This window comes from Balaenoptera borealis (assembly GCF_965194805.1).
Source record: "Balaenoptera borealis genome assembly, chromosome: 14".
NCBI lineage: Eukaryota > Metazoa > Chordata > Mammalia > Artiodactyla > Balaenopteridae > Balaenoptera > Balaenoptera borealis.
The window spans coordinates 65,086,227-65,113,336 of record NC_138875.1 but is presented as its reverse complement, the minus strand read 5'-3'; the positions used below and the strand labels follow the sequence as shown (position 1 = coordinate 65,113,336).

Sequence of the window (27,110 nt, the reverse complement as noted above, 5' to 3'; positions counted from 1 at the left end):
TCACGTTCTTACCATTTCTGGGATCTGTTTGTAGGCTTTCTGTTTCTGGGTCAGATTGCCCTGAGTTGAGTACAGTAGCTTCACAGTTTGTTTTAATACGTTAGGGCAAGTCCCCCCTTGTTCCTTTTTCTGTTCCCAAGGAGGGAAATGATAGCTGTTTGGGGTTATTTACTCTTCCAGGTGAAGTGAGAATTTTGTTAAGTGTCGGAACCGTCCTGCTAGGGTTGCATTAAAAGTACATGTTTATTTGGAAGAACGAGGCCACAGTCAGCCTTCCTGGGTAGTCTCGATTCCAGTCTTGACTGGTAAATCTGGGCCCCTCACAGGCTTTAGCTGGCTCGTCCTGTTATTTGGTGTCCAAAGTGGGGAGAGGTTCACCAAGTGACCCCTAGAGCAGCGTCGCGGCCCCCGGCGCGCTCCAGCCCCTCCGAACAGCCTGGGTCCGGCCGGCCGGCCGGCCTGGGGGCATCGCTTGACCCCGGGGGCCTGCGAGGGGCTGCGGCCACCGGAAGGGGCTGGCTGAGCTCGGCGAGTGGCGACCTCCGCGCCCTCGGAGCAGGTAGGGCCGGCGGGGCTGCGCGGGGCCGCGGGCGGTGGGCCGGGCCGGGGGCTTCCTTCTCCGGACACGGAGGCCCAGGACCCCAGACCGCACCACGCCGTCTGCAGCCCGCGGCTGCGCGGTGACGCTGGCCGCCCGCGGGGGCACGGAGCGGGACTGCCAGGGGTCAGGGTCAGGCTCAAGAAGTGTAGGCTCCCAGTGTGGGGGCCGAGCCCCCATCCGAGGGGTGCGGTCCGGTGTTCCGGGGCTGAGGTCGCGGCGCCAGCCCCGCACCCGCGGTCGGTCGGCCACACGCCGGGGTCAGGGTCGGGGTCCCGGCTCCGGGTCCCGGCTCCGGGTCCCAGCTCCTTCCGCGCGCCCCTCCCCCACGGCGCCGCCGCGCGGCCGCCTAGGCCCCGCCCAGGCCCCGCCCAGGCCCGGCCCCGCCCCGCCCCGCCTCGCCGCTCGCCCATTCAGATGTGGGTCAGGGGTGAGCGGGCGGTGCCGACGTCACAAGCTTCCAAGATGGCGCCGAGCGGGCGGCTGTGACCGGCGCTCGGGCGTGCGGGGCGGGGAGCCGAGCCGGGCCGGCGGCGGGCGGACGGGGCGGGCGCGGGCGGCGCGGGCGGCGCCGAGGACGAGGCCGCGGGAGGGCCGGCCGGCGGGCGAGCGCCGCCGCCGACGCACACGAGGTGAGGGGCGCGGGAGGCGGGCGGCGGGCGCGCCCCCGAGAGAGGGGCGTGGGCGGGCGCGCGCCCGGAGACGTGGGGCTGCTGCGCGCGTGGGAGGGGGCGGGACCCCCGGCTGGTCTGCCGCCTGCGGCGCTTTGTGGCCCCGGGCAGGGGGCGCGGTCCAGGCACAAAGCCCCCGAGCGCGGGTGTGCGGAGCTGGGCGGCGGGGAGGCGGGCGCCGGCTCTTTGTGCCTTTGCATCCGCGGTCTAATCCGAGCAGGTCGGGGAGCGGCGCTGCCTGACAGGCGGGCTCCTATTATGCGGGCGGCCCTGCGCCCGCCGCCGCCCCTCGCGGGGAGTTTCGCCGTGTCCACGACTGCGGCCCCGCGCCGTCCGTGTCGTTTCCCCGGCCCCCTCCCCGCAGGAGGACGGCTGCGCGCGGGCAGGGTAGGGGCAGGCCTGGAGGGCCGCTCCCCGAGGGCCAGGCCCTGCGGCTGGTGGGCTCGCTGCCCTGCCCCCAGACCTCTCTTCAGCAGGCGGCCGCTTGGCAGGAAGAGAGATGGGCTTGGGGGAGGGGGTCGGCTGGCAGGGGGAGGGGACCGGCTGGCAGAGGGAGGGGGCTGAAGGGCCCCAGCTTGTCACTCTCTGTTTATCTACCGAGATGGTTCATATTCACACGAGCTTAGCTGGGGTGAAGGGAGGCGGGGATGCCTCTCCCTGGGGGGTAGTGACTTACGGAGAGGAGGGAACGCGGCCAGATAATGCTCGCAGCGGCCCCACCCAGAACAGCGTGGGACTGCCTAGGGAAGGGAGCCCAGTGCGGATCCGGATGGCCCAGAACGGTTTTGAAGTTATTTATCCGTGTTTCTCCTGTTTCCTCCACCTCCAGTGTCTTTTCTAGTAGGGGTTGCCAAGCACATCTGGAAAGCTAGGTTCCCGGCCCCCCCACCCCGGCAGGAGGAGTGTAACCCGGGGAGGCCACCCCTCTGACATATGTGGTAGGGGGGAGGGGCAGAGCTTTGCCCATAGGAATCCTGTGGCTGTAGATTGTTGACTGATGTGGGGATGACTGTGCCTCTTGTGCAGGGGGGAGGGGGAGAGCTGGCAGGTAGTGGAGGGGCCTCCAGAGATTCTAGGCTGAACTTGGGGGTGTTCTCCAGTGACCCCCGCTCGAGGGATGGAGCTGGACCTTTCTGGAGCTAGCATTTATTGCTTCCTGGCTCTTGGCTTTACTTCTTTTTCTCCGTTCCCATCTGCCAGCGTCTGGACTCCCTGGGCCTTTCAGCAGACATTTTCAGGAGCACAGGCCATGTGGCTGGTCTGTAGCCCTGGCTCAAGGAGCGGGCTTACGCTCAGCAGAGCAGGGTTGCTGGCATGTTCTGAAAAAAAAAAGCAGATGGGCCGGCCTCAGGCTGGCCTCCAGAGACAAAGCTGTGTGGTGAGATTGCTGGTGTAGCAGGCTTTTAGTACCAAGGGCTGGGGGGGAATGGGAGGCTGATACTTGGGGGCTGAACTGAGTCTTTTGCCCCTGGAGTAGGTTGCCCTGCCTGTGAGTGAAATCGATCTTGTGTGGTTGTGCTTATTATGGAAATCTCTAGGTCCACGGGCAGGTAGTAGCCTAGGAAGGCTGGGAGGGGGCTTCCCACCTGCCTGCCTGCCTTGGGGTCAGTGCGCCCAGGTTGGTCTGCTTCCTGCGGGCCAGTTTTGGGGTGTTGCTGAGTGCCCGTCCTCTGGCCAGTTGACTCAAGTGCTGGTGTGCACCCAGGATTTCTTCCTGCAGTGTTTTCCTGCCAGTTGTTGGGACTTGTAGATTAGTCTCTCGGCTTTTACAAGCGATTCCTGAAAAGAAAAATCTCCCTCTGGTTGCTGGCTCTGCGTAGAGGAAGAAGCAGCCCGAGGGAGCCAGGCCTTTAATTAAAGCAAAACCGAAATGATTGCTGCAGTGGCTGAAAGGAGAGAAGGCAGCGCAGGTGGGGCGGAGGTGATATGCCCTGTCCTGCAGCGAGGTACCTGCCGGGGACAGGTAGGCACCGTCCCGTCCTCTCTGCCTGGTCTTGGCCAGCAGCCCAGCCTTCTCCACAAGCTGCAGTCCTGGATTAATCCTCACATAGTGTTTTCTTTCCATAGATCAGATTTCTCATTTTGTTAATAAGCACAGCCTCCGATCCACTTGAAGTCAGCTGTCGTGGACTCAGAGCAACAGGGTTTTGCATTATTGAGCTGACAGGCCTGCTGCCTTCCCGGAGTCCTCATTGTCTGCCAGGCGGTGGGGGTGGGGGTGGGGTGGGGGCAGTGCCTTTGAATCAGCAGCTTGCCCCCGTGGAAGGGCTGGCAGGGCAGTTCTGGAGAGTCGAGGAGTGAAGAAGGAATAAAGTTCAGTTTACCCGGGGGACCTGCCACCCTGCCCTTTTTGCTTGGCCTGTTGGCCTCCAGCAGTCAGCCCCACCCCACAGCCTGCCTGCCTTGCCCACTGGGGCTGAGGGCCAGTGCCCCCCGGGACTGATCACTAGAGGGTGGGGGTTCTTGTTCCCGGCTCCTTCTGCAGAGAAGAAACCACAAGTCCTGTTCCGCCTGTCCTGGCCCTCGGAGCCCGACTGATGAGGGACTCCTGGGGGCAGCGTGAGGGGCACTGGCCTCAGCACTGTTTACTCTCCGTGTGGCCTTGGACAGGGATTGACTCTTTGAGCCTTAGTGTCCCCGTTTCTAAAATGGGAACAGAGCTAGAGTTCACATTCACGTATCGCTGCCTTCCAGAGCTCAGCCTGGGGAAGACAGACTGGCAAACAGACGGTCGGAGGATGGGGTGATAGGGCCGCACCGTGCTGCGGGGAGCACGAGGTGGCGAGGGCGGAGGGTGGGCAGCTTCAGGAGGGGGATTTTACTGGGGAGCGCGCGGTTTGGGGAGGGCAGTGCTGGGGAGACAGGAGAATGGCGACAGGAGTGTGGCCCTGCAGATGCTGAGCTACGAGAAGCTGGCGCAGGAGCACCCGCTGCGTGCTCCTGTGAGTCTCTTTCACAAGCTTTTTATCCGTTCAGCGAAATTTTTTGAGAACCAATGCAGTGCCCAGCCCATGTGGCTAGATTAAATCGTGCTGTTGCTCAGAGTTGCCGCTAAGCGGTCAGCCTTCAGCTGGGATGTAGAGACACTGGGAGATTTCAGGGCTCGCTCTGGGTGCAGCACTCTCACAGACTTGGAGGTCAAGTAACTGGAGGTTAAATAACGTCATGGGGCTGCAGGGTAGGCGCTTTTGGTGTTCTGTCTGGAGAGGTCAGAGATCCCATCCTGGCTTCCTCGGTTAGGGGCTTCCAGCCAGCTGGGCCAGTTAGGCTCTGCCTGGCAGCCGGCTGTGCTTCCTGCTGGGAGGGGCCTTGCTTAAGGGTTAGGGACCTGGGCTGGGAGAGGGCTCCAAGCCCCAGAACCCGGTGTGAGCTGTGAGTGGCAAAGCCAGAAAAGCAGGTGGGGGCGGGGTGCGGGTTGCGAGTGGGCCCCCAGCACGCTCGGTGAGGAAGGAAAAACTGGGTGCCGACTCCAGACCCCAGCGCAGTCCAGGAGGGAAGGCCCGGGGCTGGGGGTCTCTGCTGAGGGAGCACAGTCTGGGAGGGTGTGGCCAGACTGGGGGGAGAGGGACCCTGAGACACTGCCAGGCTCAGAGCCCCGCCTCTGCCTGCCCTGTGTGGGTGGGTGGAGGGGCGGGGGAGCGCGGCCTTGGGGTTAGAGCAGGTCCTGTTGAGGGCCCCCTGCTGCTGAGCGTGTGGTAGGGTGGGTGCCTGTTTGCTGTTGGGGGTCCACCTTCTCTGAGCGCGTGGGTGAAAAGGGTGGGGTACGGCAGGGCAGGTGGCTTGGCTCCTGGGGCGCCCGAGGCTCTCCCCTTCCATTCCGTGGGAATTCTGAGGGCCCCTAAGGAAAGGTGGGGCTTGGGCTTGGCTGGGGAGGGGGGCTTCCAGGTGGGCAGTTGACCTCTTGTGGACCTGGAGGGGCTGCTGGCTCTGGCACGGCCGTGGCCACTGTGCACACTGGCCTCCAGTGGTCTGGGATACTGCCGCCGCCTCGGGTTTGTCTCCTAGCAGCACCTCTGCGGGGGTTGGGGGGGGGTGGTGGTGTTGGTGGTGGTGGTGGTTCTCAGGTGAGTGTGGGGAGGGGCTGCTCCAGTGCCTTGGGCACAGCCCCCCCACATACACACAGGTGGTTGGAGGTGCTGCTCCCTTCCCCACGCTGGGGTCGCAGCCCCTTGGCCTCTTCCTCAACCTGGTTATAGGCCTTTTAAGGGGCAGGACTGTTCCATGGCCTTTGCAGTTCCCTTGCCTGCGCTGCTTTGGAGGCTAATAGTAAGCTCTTGGTGAATTCTTGTTCACAGAATGAATGAGAAGGGAGAGTAGAGTTGATGGCTGGGAGGGTGGGGCCTGGGGCCTCAGTGTCTGCCCCATGTGGACACAGGGAACTTTCCCTGTGATGAGCACGGGCTCCACACTGACCCGCAGTGTGTGTGCTGTTCCCTGTGCTGCCTGGTGGAGGCCTGCCTGATGGTGCCCTGGTTCTTACCTCTGCATATCAGGATCACCTGGAGCTGGTGGAGCCCAGCCCGGCCCACCTCTAGGGTGGGCCCAGCCATCTATGCTTCCTAAAGCTTTTGAAATGAATCCAATGTGCAGCCAACTGCTTTAGCAGAGATAAGTCTGTGTTGATAATAGAATCAGGGAGTGGTGAGTCCACAAAGACCAGCAGGGGTGGTCACAGACTGCCCAGTGGGGTTGTGCTTACAGAGCGAGCCAGCGGCTTCTCTGTTAGGTACCAGGGTCTTGGAGAAGCATCAGGTGCAGAGGGGGCTCACCCTTTTCATGGTCCCTTTTCCTGGGGTGGCAGTGGGAGGGACCCCAGACTGGTGAGTACTAAGGGGGCATCTCCTAGGAGGTCCCCTGGGAACCACCTGCTGCTCTTGACCCCAGGACTCTTGCTCCTGCTTGACTTTAAGGGACTGCCTGCCCTGGTCTCTTGGTTGCATTCTTGGGCCCTGGTTGGTCTCTGTGTGCCCAGGCATAGTGGCCTTGGAGTTCCTCGTGGTTCCCTAACAAGCCCACTGTGGCTGCAGCTGGGGACCCCTGGGACCTGTGTCCTGCCCCTTCTTTTTCTCTTTGACCTCAGGGTACCTGGGAGAGAGAGATGGGTCTCTGAGGTTATTTACGTGGGTAAGGTGTGTGAGGGAGCTACTGACAAGGGGCCAGGAGGTGGGGTGAGAGCTGGGAGGGGCACTGGAGGTGGGACTTCAGGTAAGGTATGGCCAGCCCAGCCCAACCTCGTCTGCTGGGACAGAACAATGGGCTGTCTTGGGGCTTAGTTCACGTCTGAGGGCAGCCAGGACACAAGACAGCCCCCGCCTGCTCTGGGCAGCTTACTGCACGAGGGAGGAGAGCAGCAAGGCCCTTGGGTGTGGTGAGGTCTGGAATGGGCCTGGTTGATGTCCTGGGGGGAGGTGCAGGAAGAGCAGCCTGGCCTGGGGCCAGGCAGGAGTGGGGCTGAGTGGTCTGGGCTGGGCAGTCGGGGGAGGGGTGGTCCGGGGCAGTCAGGGTGTCCTCTGTCACTGTTTTCAGCCTGCGCACGTCTTGGTAGATGGACCAGTGGGTTCTCCCTTGAGAGTGAGTAGTCCTGGGGGTGGATTCCTGTCTCAGCTGTTTGGCCTCTTCACCCCGCCCCTCCCTGGGACCCCTTTGGTAGAAAAGGGCTGATGGTTTCTTTCCAGCAGGTGCTCTGGCAGCTCTGCTTGCAAACTGGGAGGAGGATGGTTCCCACAGAGCTCCTGATGGGATGCTGGGGAGGTAGCACAAGAGGGCTGGGCCTTCCCTCTCAGGATCCTAGCCCGGGCTGGGCCTGGTGGGATACACCTGTGCAGTTCCTATTGCCTTCTCAGTCCCTGCTGTGTGAGTGGCCTGGAGAGGTTACGCACTTGGTCTAGAGTCCTTCTGCTGGGATGTGGTGGAGAAAGTCTAGGAGTAGGGTAACCACGATGCGACACATGCATGAGGGCGCATTGGACACGCGTGTGGACTCCTGCCGCTGAGCAGGGCTTGAGCCTGAGGGCAGCCGAGTTTTCATTTGAGTGGGGGGCAGACGGCTGCCTGAGACAGAACCCAGGGGTCTGGTTCTGGAGCTGAGCGAGGCCCCTTCCCCAAGCCTCGGGGGCAGAGAGGACCCCTTCTGGTCGTGGAGCTTCCCTTCTGCCCCTGGAGGCCTGGGCCTGTGCTCCCACTTCCAGGAGGGCCTAGGGGGGTGGGGGCAGGACTGGGCAGCCCGGAGCTCAGAACCAGGCTTGGGTCCTCCTCTTGGTGTTCTCTCAGCATAGGGGGCACCGGCTGGGGTCTCCCTCTGGCGTGTGGGGTTGTCTCTTGGCAGAGGGGCCTGGGGGGTCTGGGCGATCCCGGCTGGGCTGCAAGGGGAGGGGCCCTGGGCCACCACCAGCAAGCCACTGCCACGAGGCTGCAGGTGGTGGGGGGGGCTGGGCGTGGGCTCGGGTTGCCCTGTGGCTGTGGTAGGTGAACTCGAGCCCCAGAGGGGTGCGGGCAGGGGAGGGGATAGTTTCCAAAGTCCCACATTCCATGCATGTTGATGCTGATAAGGGCAGCAAGGCTGGCCGTGGGCAGGCGGTGCACACCTGCTTCCCGAGACCCCTCCCTGCCTCCACTCTGCCCACCTCTGGGGCTGAGTACCTGGTCCGCAGCCTGCAGGCGCCCGCCTGCTCAGGCAACACTGCCGCCTCTAGTTAGCAGGTCTTGGAAGCCCCGCAGTGGTTTCTGCCGGCCCTGCCTCTAAGGGTATTTTTGGAGGCCATTTGAAGTGGCATTTCCTTTCTTTTCTTTGAAATTCCTTATTCTCAGGTGTGGCCCTTTGCCTGGGATTTCAGCATTTGGTGAACAACTGTGATTTTGGGGGAAGAGGACTCTGATTGATGTCAAGCCTGTTTCCTCCAGGTGCCAGACCAGACCTCTCCGTGCGTCATTTTCCTTGCCTGTAAAATGGGTTGGTAGAAATATTTGCGGTAATGGCCATCAGCCGTTCTCAGAGTGGTTTGCAGACCCCTGGGGATTCCCAGGACTCTTCAAAATACTTAGACATTACTGGCCTTTGTCCTCGCATTGACACATCATCGGTATGAAGACGTGGTGGGCAGCCCTGCCCGAGGTGCACACTGCATGCCCAGCCCTGGGTGCTCGAGCCAGGACCACTGGTCTTCCTCATGCTGTTCCAGGGAGGCCGTGCAGGTGACCCAGTGGTGAGTCTTGACCCTGGAGGACACACATGTTAAGTGTTCTCTGTGGTGAGCTGGGGAGGACCCGGGGGGTTCTCGTGCCTCAGACCGAAGCAGGACGTCATTCCAGGAACAGCACTGTGTCTGCGAGCTGCTTTTTTTCATGGAACGTTAGTTTTACTTGAAAGAAGGGCTGACAGGCAAGGTGGTTGTTCAGACTTGGAGAATTGGTCAGACCTTTTCTCAAATGAGCAAAGTGAGCCTTACCACGGGAAGGAAAACAGGTGACAGTGTTCCTTGCCAGCCATAGAGCCAGCAGAGGACAGGGATAGTTTTGGGAACCGCTGTCCTTCACTGCGAGCCTGACTTGAGACCTCTTGTGATGGAAGCACTCGGGTTTTGGTGTCGTATAATGAAATCTGACAACAGTGGGAAGATGTGATTGACTCAGGGGACCACTGTTTTCCGAATGACTAGCGCTCAGTGTTGCAAAATCCTGGGTGGATGTGAGTGCAGGGTAGGCCACTGGATTTTTGTGTAACCAGGTATGAATTAATCACCGATACAATTTCAGAGTCTACATTGCAACTTTTAAGAACCTACCACTTGTTGAGTTGAAGTGTAATAACAAGGAAGAATAGCCACCATTATCTGAAAAGGGTAAAACATCCCTCCCTTCTGTCTGTGTGAGGTTGGATTTCTCCACAGACTTCAGTCAGAACCACGCATCCTCACTGGCTGAACGCAGGGCAGATGTGAGGATCCAGCTACGTCTGTGCAGCCAGGCGTTAAAGACATTTGCAAAAATGTGAAACAGTGCCACCCTTCTCGTTGATTTTCTTTTCTTTTGGGATAGTTTTTTTCCTCCGTAAAAGCACCATTTATGTTAACATAAAATGGGTTTATTGTTGATAATTTTAAATCAAGTAAATATTTTTTAAGTTACCAGTTTTTCTAACACAGTAAATAGAACAGTAGCATACAAGCCACCAAAGAGTTCTTTGGGGGTCCTTCCTAGTTTTCAAGAATGTGGACAACAGTTTCTGACCGGTGGGCTAGGGCCAGCGGGTGGCCTCCTCCTTTACACCTCCCCTCCCCGCACCCCAACCTGTCCCCTCAGCCCTGCCTCTCCCCTCTGGCATTTGCTCCCCTAGCAGACCTGCATGGGAGCCTGCTGTGTGGCTGGAGCAGCTGTGGCCGTGAGGCTAGTGGGATGCAAGGTCCCTGGCCCCAGGAACCTGTTGGGTGGCAGCTGGGCAGCTAGTGCTGACGTTGGGTGTGGGGAGAAGTGCTGGGTGGCTTCGCGGAGGAGGGGGCACTCGGGCGTGACTGGTGGGGGCTGTGTGGAGGGGTGGCCTGGCCCTCTGGAAGCCCTCCGCGGGCCGGCCCAGGTGTGGACTTTATCCAAGCCCTGGGAGTCCATTGAGAGCTGTAAGCAGGAGAGTGACTTGATGGGATTGGCGTTTGAGGAGAGAACTGAGGATTGACAGCTGGGACTGCGGGGGTGGGGAGCACATGCTGGACTTGGACCGTCCTTCAAAGTGGCTCCCGTGGGAGGATTCCCCCAGGTGCAGGGGCTCGGGCTTCTGCTGCTTTCTCTTGGGACTGAGTGACACTTTCTGGGCATGTCCTGTGGGACTGGCCCCCGAAGCCCTGGTTCACACGGTGCTGCCGTGTCCCCGGCCATGTGGCTGTGTGCGGAGGTCCCCTGGGGTGGGAAGGGGTGTTCAACCCCTCCCTGGATCGGGAAGACCCTAGTCTCTCCGCACCGAGCACGTTGGCTCCTTGTGGACCTGGGCTGTGCTGCGGGTTGTCATGAGCATGAACCACAAGGTGTGAGTTACATGTGCACACATCTGGCTGTAAAGAGTTGGGGGCGCGCACCCTTCCCCCCACCCCTGTAAGAAATGGTCCCCACGCCCCGGGCTGCTCCCTGGGCCGCTCCTGATTTCACTGCTTTTCCGAATTTGGGGTTAACTGTTGCGAGTGTGTGCCGGTTCTCCGCACTCGTCTGCATTCTTGGACATTGGGTGTGCTCTCTGTGGACATAGAACTGGGCGCTCATCGTGCTTTTGAGACTCACCCAAGTGCTGGGTGTCACTGTGGTTCCTGCGCCCCGGTCCGCCCTTGGCGTGTTCCAAGGTGGTACTGACCCCACATGTCATCGTGGGGCAATATCAGGGTTTCTGTTTTTGCTGCTGCCTCAATAGCCCAGCTTTCACCCCCTCCCCCAGCTCTGCTTCCTCGGGCAGAGAAGAACCTGTTTATTTTTTCTGTCTCTAAACCGGGTTCCTTAATGCCGAACAGTCCTCCCAGCGCCCCCGGGATGCCGTCTGAAGAAGCTCTGTGAGCACTTTTCTTCGAGTCCTGGGGGCCCCTCTGTCCGACTCCCTTTCTGAGCTCGGCCTCTCCTCTGTTGGGCCCGTCACGTTACCTGCTGGGCAGGTGAGACTTCTTCTCTGTAAGTGCCATCCTGCAGGCGTTTCAGGCACAGAGCCACAGGTTGAAATGTTTTCCACAGCGGTTCCCTAGTTTTATCCTTAAAAATGGCTTTTTAAAAACTGGTGGGTGCCCAAGGTGTGCCTACTTGATTTTATTTTATTTTATTTTTTTTGCATTTTGGACTAAAACAACCTGATCCTTGATCTTTGGTTTAGCTCCTTGAGTCCTTGGTCAGAGGCCCTGGGCTTGGGGGTTGGTCCTTCACGCAGGGCAGGGATCCTTCTGTTTGACCCCTGATCCCTGAGGGCCTTGTCCAGCCTGGAGCTCCTGGGGCCGTTGTTGGTGCCTTGCTGGCTGCACTTGGAATGTCCTCTCCTCTCCTGAGCATGCCTGTCAGGATTTGAAGACCCCTTCCCTCTTCCTTGGACACTAGGATGGTTAAAAATGTCATCAGATTGTTGCTGCCTTCAGATGGCAGGCACAAATCTGCCCCGATAAGAGGTTTTAAGGTGGTCTTTATAGGTGTCCTGTGGGTCCCTGGCTGGACTGTAGGGTTCCCTCCTGTTGGTGCCGCTTCTTGTCTGGGGATTGTTGTGATTAGTTGGGGGTTCGGTCAGCTTGCTCATCAGGCCTGGGATGGGCCCTGCTGCCCCTCCTGAAGATTTCTGTGCACCTGTTGAAGCCAAGTACATCATAGTCATACCTAAGAAGTGTGCCCAGTTGTGAGCAACAGCGCCATGGACTCTTCCCAGGTGGACGCGCATCCAGCATCCATCCTGAGAGAGAAAACACCAGAACAGAAGGCCCTCGTGTGTCCTTCGAGCCCCCTCCACTCCCCAATCCCTCCCCTCACCCACCCCTGCTTTCCACCTTGACCAGAACTGGCTGTGTCGTCCCTTTCGGGTCTGGCTGCTTTGCTCAGCCTCTTGCTGGAGGCTCCCGTGCAGGCAGCCAGGCCGTGGGATACGGCGACAGTCAGCTCTTCTTGATCCGTGCAAGGCATGAGTGTGGGGCTTGGCCTGAGCCCTGGGGCCTGCCCGCTGCTGGAGGGGCTCCACGCCTGCATGGCTTCTGGGACCCAGGGTTTGCGTGTCTTCAGTCTGGGTCTTTTTAAAGTCTGACCGTTCTCTTTTCTGCCCGGGATGACCTCTTTCAGTGTCTGGTCAGCTAGTTGAAGCCCGTCGTTGCCATCTGGCATCCAGTTTGGGTTTTGTTTTTCTGATTCCAGGACCAGGCCGTCACAGGCAGGGCACAGGGCCTGGGTGCCAGCCACCGGGAGTCTCGGCCGCGTGGGTGGACGGGTCAGCTGCCCTTTCTCGGGGAAGGACTCCTATACCCTGAGGTGGTTCTTCCTGGTTTTCAGTCATGAAGTGTCTTCTGGTACGAAGGGATGATGATAGAAGATGGCAGAGTATTTTTATTTTGTTTTTTAAATATTTGAGAGTCCTTAGTTAGTGTAAGACATAGTGAGCTTCTAGGGTTGGGTTTGAAGTTGTGATGTTGGAGTCTCTGTCCTGGAGGAGCTGTGGGCTGGGCAGCTGCTGCTCTGTGACTCCTGAAAGGTGTCCCGGGGTAGGTGGGGGACGGTGACTCCTTTGCAGCAGGTGGCCCAGGCTCCCTGCACTCTGCCTGCCACCCGTGCCTAGAACCCCTTGCCCCCCCGCGGCCACTGTCCTGCCTCTAAGACGCCCGCAGTAACGGAGTGCCACCTCGATCTCTCGAGTTCTGGGGCCGCCTCCTTCCCCTTGACCCCCATCACTGAGCATTTACTACCTGCCGAGTGTCAGGCTTTCTGGGGAGTAGAAAGCTTGTAACCCACAGTCCAGTGTGCGTGCAGGTTCTGGTTCTGAGGTCTGGAGTGAGGCCAGACTGTCTGCGTTTCTCAGAACCCTGGGCGAGGGCCTTCCCTGGTGGTCCAGTGGTTAAGACTCCGTGCTTCCAGGGCAAGGGGCGCAAGTTCGATCCCTGGTTGGGGAACAAAGATCCCACATGCCACATGGCATGGCCAAATAAACAAATATTTAAAAAAAAAAAACTAAAAGAAGAAACAGAAACCCTGGGCGATGCTGTCACTGGTCCCTGGACTGTGCTGGACACCCAGCAGGACAAGTAGGAAGTGGGGCTGGGGGCACAGGAGCCAGCTCGCCAGGGCTTGTCTCCCTGCAGCAGGAGCTCCTTGCTCCTTGCCTGATCCGGATGCTCCCTGTTGGCTGTGCTGCCCCGCCCCGCCAGCTTCCCACAGGCTCCCTGCCTCCAGGCTCTAGTTCTTTTGCTGCAAGCAAGCTTCTTACCTAGAGCTCAGGCCCCTTCAGGTGGGGATGGGGAGCAGTGCAGTGTGGGCACAGTCTGGAAGTTTTCATAATAGTGACTGTGCTCCAGGCAACTCTCACCTGCCTCTCCCCAGTTCACCCCCTGTCTCACTGGCTCAACACTCTTGGCCAGACTCAGCCAGGCTGGTAGCCTCCCAGTGTGACCCTGCCCCACACCCTCCCCGGTGCCAGCCAGCCAGCTGTGCCAGTGCCAGCAGGGGAAATCCAGCTGCAGGTCCCCAGGTCGTCCTGGGAGTGGGAGTAACGGGCAGGTTGTAGGCCAGGGGTGAGGTGAGTGTGCAAGGCTCGCCCTGGAGCCCTGGAGAGCGGGGTTTGCGGTTGTGGCCCCGCCAGGCCTCCCCTCGTGGTCCCATGAGCCTCTTGGGTGGGAGTGCACATGTGGGAAGGTGGGACTGCAGGCATTTGGGGGCAGACTCAGGGAGGTTGGGCTGGGGTGGGTGGACGCCACCTCCCACACTGCTCAGGGACCTGAGGGAGAAGGCCAGCCCCAGGTCCCGATCACCACGTCACCACCGTGCTGATGGAACTGAGTGTTAATTTCGTAGAAGTCTTGTCCGAAGGAGGGCAGGGCTCTTGGCATTCGTGGAGCCCGTTGCTTTCCAGGAGGATGGTCTGGGAGACGAGCCAGGAGCTACTGGCCGGCATCCAGGCCTGGGCCGGATTACCCGCCGGGTTCGCCCAGAGCAGTGGGTCCCACCCACCACCAACCCATGTCTGGAGGGGCAGGCCAGAGAGGGCACAGCCTGGGTCCCCAGAGTAGGCCTGCCCCTGGGTGGTGTAGCCCGGGTGAGGCCTGCTGTGAGGTAGGCTGTGGGAGGGGGAGATGAGGGGGAGCTGCAGGCCGAGGCCCTCCTCCTGGCTCCCCTGCCCTGCCCCTGGGAGAAGGAGGTGCAGGTGTCTGTCCCCAGGGTAGGAAAGCCTGGAGTCAGGCTCTGCCACCTGCTTGCTCCTGTGACCTTGGGCAAGTTGCTTAACCCCCAGAACCTGTCCTCTTATCTGGCACTGGAGGTGGAGAGAACACCTCTGAGGCTTCCCCACCGGCAGGGTGCCCTCCAACTGGTATGGGGTGAGGAGGACCTGGGGCTGGGGAGGGGGGGGTGGGTTGGGGGCTGGGCCTTAGGCTCTTCTGGATCCTGGGTGCTGGGACCTTCCAGGCCTTCTCGCTCTGCCCTCCAGCTGCCCTCCTGCAGCCTGGGAAGGGCCGGGCCTGCAGGGAGGGGCAGTGCTCGCACCTGTCGGGGCCACACCTGGAGCACCAGGTGGCCACAGCAGGGGTCGGCTGGGCCCAGAGTTGGGGGGGCAGTGGATACATGTGTCTGAGGCCCTCAATGACACAGTCAGATGTGCTTAAGCCCCTGGGGGCATGGCGGTGGCCTGGTGTCCTTGTGACTCCCACCGCCAGTGGAGCCCTAGGTGGGTGCTGGGCAGCCCCCCCGCTCTCAGCTGGAAGAGTCCTGTGTTCTTCTGTGACTTCTAGCTGTTGTTCTTTGGCCAGAAGGTGGTTAAGGAGCAAGAACAGCCTCCCATTGGGTGCTTTGGGCTGGGCCGGGAGCGAACTTTTCCGGGGGGACCCAGCATAGCTCTGGGCCTCCTGCGGAAGGTGTGCTCTGGGGAGGGAGGAGGGGTCAGGGTTCCCGGGGACCTGGGTGACAAGGCCTGCCCAAAGAGAGTTGGGGGGGCCCCCTTTTCCTGTCTTCACTCTTCTTTCCAGGACCCTCCATCCTGGCTGGGTATGGGCGGGGTGAGTCGTTTCAGCCAGGGTGCGCGGGGCTTCTCTGGGGGCTCTTTCCTGCCTAAGGAGGTAGGACATTGCAGAAAGGGGCCCACAGTCTCCTGGGAGCATCGCCCAAGGGTGAAACCACACCCTGAGCTTGGGCCCCCCTTGTGGGCTAGAGGTAGGCATGAGATGCCCTCCTCTGTCTCCAGAAGGGAGGGGTGCCTGCCGCCAGGCTCCAGGGAGGCAGGGCTGTCTGCCTCTTCCCCAGGGGGTTCCACCTGGAGGCTGAAGGATGGAGCAGCCTGAGGGCCCAGGCTTCCTGGCGCCCAGGCTCTGGGCTCAGTGGGTGTCCAGGCTAAGTTGGGGTGGCTCCTGTCGGAATTGGGGTTGGAGCCGTTTTCCTTGGCTTCCTGCTTAAACAAGGGCCACTTTCATGTGGAGACCTCCTCTCGTGGCCTCCTGCCCTCTGTGGGTTCCAGGAGGGGAGGCCTCCCCACGAACCCTGAGCCCATGTGGACCACCTGACGTGGGTGGGGCCTTGTCTTGCCTGGGATCCCTGCTCAGCTGTAGGGGCCTGGCCTTGAGCCTGTGCTCTGTAGGCCCCGGGCCTGTCCTCAGTGTGTGTGGGGTCAGTCAGGGGCCGGGCGGGGGCCAGCCGGGCCTGCCTCCCTGGCTTTTCTGAGGCCTGAGCCTGGAGGGAAGAAGAGGAAATGAGATCTCAGTCAGGACCTGTCCCACGTCACTGTGTAGCAGCCCTGTTGGGAAGGTGGGTGCTGGCCGTCCTGTGAACAGAGACCTGGGAAGGTGATCCAGGCCCCTCTGTTCACAAGAGAGCAGAGCTGCCCCCTCCCCCACTTCCTTGCCGGGGTCAGGGTCAGCCCATCTGGGGACAACCACGCACCCATCTGACTGACCTGTCCCACTACCCAAGATCCTGGGCATTCTGGAGCCAGTGCTCCGGGTGGGCAGTGGGGCTGCACTGGGCGTGGGATCCTTGGGGCTGATAGGCACGCTGCTGGGCCTGCTGCCAGGTGGCTGCTGGGTGCCAGGAGCTGGGGCCAGGCGGCAGCCTCATTCCAGCCCGTGGTGGGCTTCTGCCAGGGCTGGGCACCAGCCCCGTACCCAGTGGGCATCCCGCTGCCAGCTTGCCTGGCCAGCCCCACAGTGCTGTTTCTAGCCCTCTCTCCCCTGCTGCTGTGGGCTCTCCAGGGTGGGTGCTTGCTGCTCCGACACCCGCCGTTGAGCCGGAGGACAGAGGCCTCTGGGAGGGAAGGAGCAACACTTTCTAGGGGTCCTGGCCCTCACCTGTGGTGAGGTGTGTCCTCGCTTACGGACACGATGTAGGCCCACACTCGGCCCAGCCTGGGGTGGCCGGCAGGCGGGGCGGCTTCCTGGTGGACGTGTACTCCCAGCAGGCAGCTCTGTGCGATACCCCCCCACCCCCACCCCTGCCCGGCAGAGGGCACAGCCTGCTCTGCCTGGTCCTGCTGGGCCTCCCCGCGGGTAGGTCGGGCTCGAGGGTAGTCACTTGGTCAGTCGCTGGGCCTTGCCCGGGCTGCAGTGACCAGGCTGGTCGACCTGATCTCCAACAAGGGCGAGGAAGCCCCAGTTGCAGGGTCTGGCCCAGGCTGAGGCGGAGGCCGCTGGGTGGGCATTGTGCCCGGGCGGGGCTTGGGTTGTCCTCGGGTCTGGTGGGGTTCCTGATGTGGCTTCCCATCCTTTCTCCTGGGCTGCTCTCACTGGCGGTGGCATTGCGGTGGTCTCCGCCCCCCTCCCCAGGCAGGGTTTGGCTCCATCTCTGGCCTCTCTTGGCCGAGAGCCTGATGAGGGGCCCAGGCTGCCCTCGGGGAAACGTGGACGCTCTCAGGCTGCTGGACCTACAGAGCTGGTTCTCCTGCCCTCTGGGCTGATCGTGCCCCCTCCCCCCAGCAACCCCTGCAAGAGGGGAGCTGTGCTTGGGGCCGAGAGACAGCTGGCAGGCTGGAGCCGAGGCCTCCTGGCCACCCTGCACCCCGGGTCTGGTCACATTCCTGAGGGACCTGCTGAGCCTCCCTGGCCCTGGGGGCGGGGGAAGGGCAGGCAGGGATGGGCTCTGGGCTGCTGCAGGCCTCCTCCCCCACCCCTGGCTCCATTCCAAGGGCGCCCAGGCCTGCTGGAGTGGGGGACAAGGAGCTGGAGCCTCAGGACCCCCTCCCGCAGGACCCAAAGCTCTGGGGGGGGGGCAGGTGGAGCCCACCCACATCTGGCAGCAGCTGCCAGCGGCCTTGGCGGGCTGGTATTGAAAGGGCGAGCCTGCAAACGCCATGTGGTCAGGCTGGGCTGGGCAGGAGGGGGCTGGGCGCTCTGGGTGGGGGGTTGGGGGGCGGAGAGCAGACCCGGAGGGAAGGGATGGAGCAGGAAAGCCAGAAGCGGTTGAGACTGGTTCTTATAAATAGCCCGTTGCACCAGCGCCTCCAATTTTGACCTTTTGTTATGTAAATGTGGCCAGCCTGGAAAAGGCCTTGCCCAGGCCTCCTGCCACCACGCCTGCCCGCCCTCCAGGAATTGTGTGCCTGCTACCAGCTCCCCCAGATCTAGGTGTCCCTTGGAGTATCCTAAATCTCCTGTGGGGGTGGATGGGAGGAGGGTGCAGGTGAGCTCCCCAAACCTGTGTTCTTCCTGCCACGGGGACTGACTGGGGGCACTATGACCGCTGTCTCTTGCCCAGCTGTCTGGGCGTCCCAGCCAGAGAGACCCCCAGACCTTCCTGGGAGCGAGGGCCCCCAGCACCTTCCCCCTCCCCTTGCTGATGCCTTTGTGGATGACCATGTCTGTTTGTCTTCCCTTCCCCAGGTGACCAGGCATTGATGCACCCCCAGGGAGGCCACGCGCTCAAGGAGGCCACCCCCGCTGGCTGCTGCTCACATGGTTTCTGGGCCCCTGGCACTCCGGTAGGTCAGGGAGGGGGAGCAGGGGGCGGGGGCGGCAGAGGGAGGACGTTTGCTTCTCCTCCTGGGGACTCTGGGCAGCCTGCAGCTCTCAGCCTGTGTCCTGGCCTGCAGTCTTTTGTGTGCGGGCAGCGCTGGCAGCATAGAGGGGAGGCTGGGGCTTGGGGAGGAGGGCTGCTGTGGACTCACTGGCTCTCGGGGGCCAGGACGTCCTGCCCTCGGCTAGTCCCCTTGCCAGTTGTCCTGGGTGCTGGCGCTAGGTGTCCAGGCCAGTGTGGAGGCCGCGCCTTGGGCTCTTTGTCCCTGCCTGGCTGGCTCGGGCAGGGAGTGGCGGAGGGCTGGTTCCTGCGCGACCTGGGCTCCAGCCTCTGAACAGCCTGACAAGGCCGAGCTGGCCTGAGGTGCTTGCTGCCTCCTGCTGTCAGGCCCTGAGTGCCGGCCCACGTGGTCATTGGGCACTCGACGTCTTCCTTGGGGTGCACAGGATCATGGGGGGTTTTCCTCTGTCTTTGCAAACAAGGGCAGGTACGGGCCAGTGGGAGGAAGGCAGGTGGGTGCAACCCCTCCAGGCTCTGTCCTGAGGGAGGTAGGGCTGGGCGCCTGGTAGGAGCTGATCCCAGGTGTGGGAGGCTCAGAGCAGTCAGTTCCTCTCCGAGGTTGGGCCATGAGCAGGACGACATGAAAGCCCCTTGTCGGCCTCACGGCTCAGAGCACCTGTGGGAGGGCACGAGCTCCTGAGTGGCTGGAGGGGTGGGGAGCCACGGCCTTGCACTGTGGCCCTGCTGCCCAGTGGGGTGGGTGCATGGTTGGGGCACGCTGCTCCCAGAGACCCCTGTGCACACTGCCACGCAGCCACCACAGAGTTCCTCTGCATGTGTTTTCCTCAGTGACGTCAGTTAGCATCTGTGCCAGTCTGGCGAGTTTCCCAGGCTCATACAGCACTGCCTGCCCTGCCCAGAAAGTCCCTGGGGCCCAGCGGTGCCAGGGCTTGGCCAGGCTGCCTTTCCTTCTCGGCACCTGGAGGCCCAGACAGGGGGTAGGGGGGATGGGTGCTCAGTGCCTGTGACGGGGCAAGGCCTTGTGGGGTGGGGGTGGCGGCTGGGCGCAGTGTCACGTGATGCTGGTAAACCTCAGAGTTTGGAAAGCCTCTAGGGTTGTTAGAGAGAGACCCAGCCTAGAGCAGAGGTCGCAGACCAGAGGCTGCATGTTTGATCTGGCCCACGTGGTATTTAAGGAAAAAGAACCTTCATTTTGCATGGGGTGGTTTCACCTGAAAACCTGGATTTCTGGCTTGTCTCGAAAACTGGGAAGCTGCATGCCCACGTGGGAAGTCCAGCCACCCAGCACCTCATAGACCCCTGCCTTTGGGTCTATGAGGCCAAAGACGGAACAAAGACCTTTGGGTCCCATCTGGGCACGTGGTTGGCTTCCTTTAGTGTGGAGATGATACCTTGGGCCAAGTTCAAATCCCAGTTTGGTTGCCCGCCACCATGTGCCCTTCATTGTCCTCTGTTTTCAAGTTTGCAGATAGGCTGGTGCTGCCCCACATCTCTGGCAGCCTGGGTGGCGTGAGTTCCCTGCCCAGGTGCCGGGCCCCAGGAGGGTCCCCCGCTGATGTGCGCGCGTACCTGTTCTTGCCCGCAGGTGGTGCGTGTGGGCAGGGCGTGGGGACATGGGGCCCGACATGGAGCTGCCCAGCCACTCGAAGCAGCTCCTGCTGCAGCTGAACCAGCAGCGGACCAAGGGCTTCCTGTGTGATGTCATCATCATGGTGGAGAACTCCATCTTCCGGGCCCACAAGAACGTGCTGGCCGCCAGCAGCATCTACTTCAAGTCCCTGGTCCTGCACGACAACCTCATCAACCTGGACACAGACATGGTCAGCTCCACGGTGTTCCAGCAGATCCTGGACTTCATCTACACCGGCAAGTTGCTGCCCAGTGACCAGCCAGCCGAGCCCAACTTCAGCACGCTCCTCACCGCCGCCAGCTACCTCCAGCTGCCCGAGTTGGCAGCCCTCTGCCGGCGCAAGCTCAAGAGAGCTGGCAAGCCCTTTGGCTCCGGGCGGGGTGGGGCCGGCCTGGGGCGGTCCCCCCGCGGCCAGCGGCTGTCCACGGCCTCTGTCATCCAGGCCCGGTATCCGGGGCTCGTGGACGGGCGCAAGGGGGCCCACACCCCCCAGGAGCTCCCCCAGGCCAAAGGCTCTGATGAGGAGCTCTTCCTGGGCGGCTCCAGCCAGGAGAGCGTGCATGGCTTGGGCCGGCCGGTCTGTCCAGCCAGCGGGGAGGCTGGCCTGGGTGGCTGCAGCACCAATGGCAGCAGCGGGGGCTGCGAGCAGGAGCTGGGCCTGGACTTGTCCAAGAAGAGCCCCCCGCTGCCCCCCGCCACCCCCGGGCCCCCCCTTACCCCCGACGACCCAGCCCAGCTGAGCGACAGTCAGCAAGGCTCACCCCTCTCGGCCTCCGCCCCTCCCGTCGCCAACAGTGCCTCTTACGCCGAGCTGGGGGGCACCCCCAGTGAGCCCATGGATCTGGAGGGGGCCGAGGACAACCCCCTGAGCCTATTGGAGGGGCCGGGCGGGCAGCCCCCCCGCAAGAGCCTCCGGCACTCAGCCCGCAAGAAGGAGTGGGCCAAGAAGGAGCCCGTGGCCGCCTCCCCCTTTGAGCGGAGGGAAGCGGCGCCAAAGGGCCCCTGCCCAGGGGAGGAGGCCGAAGGGCTCGGGGACAGGGTTCCCAACGGCATCCTGGCCAGCAATGCGGTGGCGGGCGGGCCCTACGGGGAGCCCTCATACCCCTGCAAGGAGGAGGAGGAGAACGGCAAGGATGGGAGTGAGGACAGCGGGCAAAGCGGGAGTGAGGGCGGCAGCGGCCACGCCGGCGCCCACTACATGTACCGGCAGGAGGGCTATGAGACGGTGTCCTACGGGGACAACCTGTATGTGTGCATCCCCTGCGCCAAGGGCTTCCCCAGCTCCGAGCAGCTCAACGCGCATGTGGAGACGCACACGGAGGAGGAGCTCTTCATCAAGGAGGAGGGTGCCTATGAGACGGGCAGTGGGGGCGCCGAGGAGGAGGCCGAGGACCTGTCGGCGCCCAGCGCGGCCTACGCAGCCGAGCCCCGGCCCTTCAAGTGCTCGGTCTGCGAGAAGACCTACAAGGACCCGGCCACTCTGCGGCAGCACGAGAAGACTCACTGGCTGACGCGGCCCTTCCCCTGCAACATCTGCGGCAAGATGTTCACGCAGCGCGGCACCATGACACGCCACATGCGCAGCCACCTGGGCCTGAAGCCCTTTGCCTGTGACGAGTGCGGCATGCGTTTCACCCGCCAGTACCGCCTCACTGAGCACATGCGCGTGCACTCGGGCGAGAAGCCCTACGAGTGCCAGCTGTGCGGGGGCAAGTTTACGCAGCAGCGCAACCTCATCAGCCACCTGCGCATGCACACCTCTCCCTCCTAAAAGCCAAAGACCCTGTTGGCCCGCGGGCGCCCAGGAAAGCAGGGGCACAGTGGCTGGGCCCCGGGTGTGGGGCAGTTCCTGGTGCAGCCCCCTGCCCGCCCCCCAGAGCTTTAATCCACAGTCTGTACCAAGGGGAGAAGCAGGCAGCTGGCACCCAGCCCGAGTGCGTGTGGCTGCTGCGCCGTCTGCCTCCTGATCCTGCCCGGCCCGGTTCCCCGTGAGGGCCACGGCGGGGCCTGCGGGAGTGGGTCACGGGGGTGTCCCGCAGGCCGGGTCGGAGCAGGGGGAGTGGGGGCCTCCCTCCACGCTGCGGGGAGCAGGGCTGCCGCGGCCGGGGTGTCTGTGCTGCCAGCCTGGCTCTGCGGGGAGCGGTGCCAGAGGGAGGGGACAGCGCCCTCCCTCCTCGAGCCAGGGGTCACCGCTCACTGGTGCTGGGACAGTCAGGGGCCCCCACCGCCTACCTCTCCACAGCTAAAGAGCCCTCTGGGCCTGTGTGGCTGTTATTCCTACTGATCTGTTCCTTTTTTCTTTTTGAATTTTGTTTTTTAAACCAAAACCAACAAGAGTTTATTTTCCTTCCGGCCCCTCGGGGCTGAGCCTGGGTCTGCAGACTGAATGTACCGGGGCAGCCACCCCACCCCGCCCGACTGTGGGCTGGGCGCCCACCCTCCAGGCCCCAGAAGCCCTTCTTGGCCAAAGGCTTCCCTGGGCCCCGAGCCCTGCCTCGGCTGCCTCAGGAGAGAGAGTGCTTTTCCCATAGTTTCTGAGGAATATTCTTTGTTTAGAGGTACTTGTTTTTTATTAAGAGAAAACCCCGTGTAACGTGTATGTGAATGTTGGAACTGGAAGGTCTGGGGTTGGTGGGGGGCGGGGGGAGGCTGGCCGCGGTGCCAGGACGTTGGTACGCGTTTCCATTTTCTCCGTGTGTGTGGTGTGCGCGGTACGTGTGGACTCATGTCGCGTTTCCTTCCTTCCTTGCCCTTCAAGGTGGAGAGACTTCTGACCTTTTGCTACCTCTTGAATTTGTGAGAACAGGACGTTGGTTGGTGATGGCAGTTGTGGCCGTGACACTTGTGTTTTCCTTGTCGCCCTCTTGGGCCCCCCGCCTGTGCCCCCTCTCAGAAGGGGCACCTGTACTTCCTCTGTGCACATGTGGCCAGCTGGCCACCCTGAAGGTGTTCTGAGTGTGCTGCTGGGCGTCAGGGAGCCCGAGCTGCCTCTCATCTGGGCCCGAGTGGGGGTATTGGTGCTCCAGCCCCTGGGGAGCCCCTGGCACAGGACCAGGTGCCGGGAGACAGGAGCCACACGGTGGGACAAGTTCCTGGAGGCTCCCGGTCAGGCCAGGACGGGGCGGAAGTGAGCCCCCCCCATCCTGTCCCCTGGGCCTGCAAGAGCCTGACCTCGGGAGAGCAGCAGCCCCTACCTGACCAGTGCGGAGGGGCTGACCACAGGGATGTGTATATCTTCTTCCACCCCCCCACCCCCCCGGCAGGGTGGGGACCTGCTCTGCTTTGGCATATCTGGGCGGTCTGGGGAGAGGCTGGCTGCCACCTGTGGGCTCAGCCCTGAATCCCACCCTACCCTCACCTCTCGCCTTGGGCTCTCCGCCAGCCTCAGCCACCTCCATGGGCCTAGAGCCATGCTCACAAGGCCAGGCCAAGGTCGAGAGGTCGGCACCACTGTCCTCAGCCTACTGTAGCCACAGGGCTGGACCAGCGGCTTTATCTTCTTCGTTTTGCTTCATGTTTTCATTTCTTTTCTTTCTACTTTAAGTTCAGACCAAAAAATTCCGGAGTCATCCCCTACCCCCATCCTCCACCCCTCCAGAGACCCTCCAGCTGAAACCAGAGCCTGAGTTCAGGGACCCGAGTGGTGGGTGTTGGGAGTGAGGGCACGCAGGCCACGTGGGACCCTGCTGAGCCCTTGGGGTACCCCCGGCCTCGGGCTGCTCCTCTCCCCTCTGGGGACTTGTGTTCCAGCAAGTCAGGCGGGGCCCCTCCAGCGCCTCTGCTCTCCCGACTCCCCTACCCCGTCAGCACTTAAGCCACACGACAGAAGTCTGTAGCGGGAGCTGCACACACGCCCCTGGGCGTGGCCCCCGGTGAAGCAGGTGGTTCATGGCAGAGCTTCAGGGACTGGGCGCAGAGGCCCTCACTCTACGACCTTCGTGCGACGTAGTATTGTACCCACCTGAGTATTGTATCATATATCGAGCCTTCTCTGTATTTTAACAAGAAAGCAAAACACTAGTTTCCTATTTAAGACTTTAAGGGTTTGTGGGGCGGGCGGGGTTAACACGACACTTGGTTTTGTTTTCCTTTTCCTTTGGTTTCATGTGGAATGCGTGCTCGTGAGTGTGTGCATGGACGTGTGTTAGAGCCTCACCAGGAGATTAGGCTGTTGGAGGCCAAGGGCGGCTTACAGTTCTCTGCTTTAGTCACTTAATTCCTGAATGTTTCGGAGAAACAGGAAACAGAAAATAGCAGATGTCATGTAGGAAAGAGGATAAACAACAACAAAAAAAAAAGAAAAAAAAAGAAAAAAAAGCTCACACCCAAATTCACAAAACCTATTTTTTAAACCAAAGCACATTTTGAATGCGTATGGAACCTCAATGGGCTCAGAAAAAAGATACTAATATATTTATCTCATTGTTTACATAAACTTTTACAGTTTCAGACCTCAGCAGATAGAAGGCCAGTCCCAGTGAACCCCACCTTCCGCCGGAGCCCCTTCTGAGTAGGCCCTGGAATGGCTCACGGGCAGAGGGGCCACTGTGGGGCCGGGGCGGGCGTGGAGGCCCCTGAGCCCTCCTCCCAGCCCGGGCCTCTCCCAGCCCAGCTGGCACCAAAGAGCTTGGGCCCGTGCTGACCCGCCCCCCAGGCCTCCTGGCCAGACCGTGGTGGTCCTGCCAGCTGGCACAGCAGGGGTGGCTGTCAGTTCTGGCCACAGGACCTGAGCCTGGGCTTGGGCCCTGGGATGGACGTATGCCCCCATCCCACTGCTCTGCCTGCGACCCTCGGGTGGGTTGATGTGAGGGTCCCTCTCACGCCAAAAAGCCAGGACCTTTGCACAGCTCCGTCGACTCCAGCGGGTCCCCGCCCCCTGGGGACCCCCACCTCCACCCCGGCAGTGGGAGGGGCTCACTGGGCCGGTCCTTACCTACACAGACGGTGCAAACACTCTGAACAGTGTTGTTTTTGTATCAATATGTTTGTGCAGTGATGAATGTATTTATTTCTCAGACTTGGGCGAGCGAGCGGTAGACCGGCCTCCGCCACTGCACGCTCCCGCCAGACCGAGCCCACCACCGGGGCTCCTCCAGGATTGCAAAAAAGGTAAAGAAGAAAAGATGAACCTTTAAGCAAATACGAATCTCAGAGACTCGCAGCATAGCCATACACCTCAGCCTGTGAAACGAACAATCTGGACCCAGATGGACTTTCAGAACCACACACAGCCGTGTGTGTTACCGTTGGTCGCCACTTGGGGGCTCTGGGCTGTCCGCCGCCCCCGCCCCCACCCGTCAGTATTCACTGGACTGGCCGTGTGCAGGAGTGCGATCGGGGCAGGCTGGCTGGGCAGGCGGACCCCAGCCGCCCTCCCCGCGGCCGTCCTGAGTCGGGGTGAGGCCTGGGCAGCTGGGAGGGCAGGGATCAGGGCAGAGGCGGCCGCATCCGTCCAGTCCCCTTGGCTTGAGGGGGCGAAAGCAGAGGCACCAGGCCTCAGAACAGACCAGGGATCCCAGCCCTACCGGCCCCCTGCAGGGACCAAGGCCCTCCCTATTCCCCAGAGCCAGGTTGGGCATCATTGAACCTGTGAACCCGAAGCCAGGAAGGGGTGGTGGAGTGGTGCCTGACCAGAGCCTCAGTCTGACATTCCAAATCAGGGGGTGGGTGTGCACTGTGGGAATTGAGGCTGCCCGGGACCCCCTGCCTAGGACCACCCATCCCCCACCGGGCTTGTCACCCCACTTTAATTTTCTACCGGGAACCCCTCCCCCTACCTCACCTTGCTATTTATTGCTGTAATTTATTGACCTCAAATATGCTGCATAACAGACCTCACTCAGGGCAGAGAGGATCCCCAGGGCTCCCCCCCTCCTTTTGGCGGGGCCCCGTGGGGCCAGGTGCTGAGGGGAACCTCTCTGTCCCCCACCTATCACTTGCTTTCCCCCTCCCCCGTTGGGGGACCCCAGGTTGGGCACTGGCCCATTTTCAAATACCTCGAGGGGGAGGGGGAGGGATGGGGTTATAGCTGTTTTGTTGGACGGGAACTGGAAGAGGGATCATGTCCTGCTATGCGCCCTTCCCAGGAAGGGGGGACCACGATCGCACTCCTGTACTGGCCACCGCCACTGTCAGTCATCACACTGAGTTCACTTCCCTCGAGAGTTTGGATAAATTCAGGTCAGAGCTGCAGGTATGCAACCCTCAAGTGTCATAGTAAAGCAGTTCACCGATTTCTCCATTCAGAAGCGTGCAGTCTTAATGTACAGTGATGAGAAACTGTTATTTTATGATCTTTTCATTAAAAGCTTGATTGAAAACTCGTGTGAGGCCTCTTCTCTGGCTGTTCTCTTGCTAAATGAGAAACTGCTTTCCTTTCTCTGTCCAGCGCTTCCAGGACCTGGGAGGGTGGGAGCTGGGGTGGGCATCTTCCTGCCCCAGGCCTAAGGGTGGGTTTCAGAGGGGCCTAGGCCCTAGGTGGCATGTGTGCGTCTGGAGTTGGCAGTTGGGTCAGCATCCTTTCTGGCAGTGTTGGCCAAAGCTGGCCGAGGCGGTTTGGGAAGCAGGGGGTGTGTGGATGGGTTGTGGACCCGGTTGCCTGGGTGAGAGGAGGTCTGGCCCATGCCCAGGACCATGCATTGGAACAGCAGGATCGGGCCAGGGCAGGGGGTGCTCATTACTGCCCACTGGTCCCTCCTGCCGCTTGGTCTTGGGATGGGGTGGGTGGGAGCCGGGAAGGGGGATAATCTTAGTCTCTAGCGTCGGGGACAGTAGACCCCATTCCCTTGAGGACTGTCCCTCCTGAACCAGGGTGGGGGTACCAGGCTGAGTGAAGACCCAGGAGGAGGAGCAGGCTGAGTTTGGGAGGGTGGTCAGCCAGCTCAGCCCCTGGACTCCATGTACTGCAGGTATCCAGGCAGCTACAGGGCTGCAGCAGGTGAGCCCCCAGAAGAACATGGGCATTGCTGCTCTAAATCTCAGTAAGTTCTGTTCAATTGTTTTAAAATTCTTTTTTTTGATATATCAAAGCAATATTCAAACATAGTTTGAATAATCAAATGGCTCTTAAAAAGGCTTAAAACAAAAAATGGTTTCTCGTCCTTCCCAGCCCATCCCCACATTGTGCAGGCAACCAGAGTCCAGCCTCACAGCAGGTGATCATTTCAGTTCATCTCTACCCTCTTCCCCTTCCCTTCTACCCCTGCAAATAGTTATCGGATGTTTCCTGTGATCTAGGGCTTGGCAAACTTTTTCTGTAAGGTTGCCAGATAGTAAGTGGGCCATTCAGTCTCTGTGGTGACTCACCTCTGCAGTCACAGAGCAAAAGCAGCCAAAAAGGGTGTAAGCAGACGGGTGTGGCCATGTCCCGTTCAATTGCATTTACAAACCCTGGTGCAGTGTGCAATTGGCCAAGCCATAATGGTTATCACCATGTACATTTGTTTATTGCCGGGCCAACTAATGTACTGGCCCTTCTTATTTTTCTTGAGGTTTAATAACGATCTTATCTTTTTTTAATTGCTCAGTTTGATCTGAGCCTCTTTCTCCACCCTTTGAC

The 27,110-nt window shown here is 61.1% G+C and overlaps 1 protein-coding gene across 1 annotated transcript; it reads left to right on the top strand.

Moving 5' to 3' along the window:
- The first annotated feature begins 1,068 nt into the window (after positions 1-1,068).
- HIC2 (HIC ZBTB transcriptional repressor 2) lies at positions 1,069-25,876 on the top strand. Its single transcript, XM_082353915.1, has 3 exons — positions 1,069-1,230; positions 17,769-17,866; positions 19,508-25,876. Exons 2-3 carry the CDS (start codon positions 17,841-17,843, stop codon positions 21,321-21,323), a joined length of 1,842 nt encoding a protein of 613 aa, XP_082210041.1. The 5' UTR covers positions 1,069-1,230; positions 17,769-17,840; the 3' UTR covers positions 21,324-25,876.
- The last annotated feature ends 1,234 nt before the right edge of the window (positions 25,877-27,110 follow it).

Bases quoted from the DNA above. Each gene is read 5' to 3' on its own strand.
- HIC2 (XM_082353915.1), top strand. From the start codon at position 17,841: ATGGTTTCTGGGCCCCTGGCACTCCG. The intron at 17,867-19,507 runs GTAGGTCAGGGA...TCTTGCCCGCAG, and splicing joins TCTGGGCCCCTGGCACTCCG to GTGGTGCGTGTGGGCAGGGC.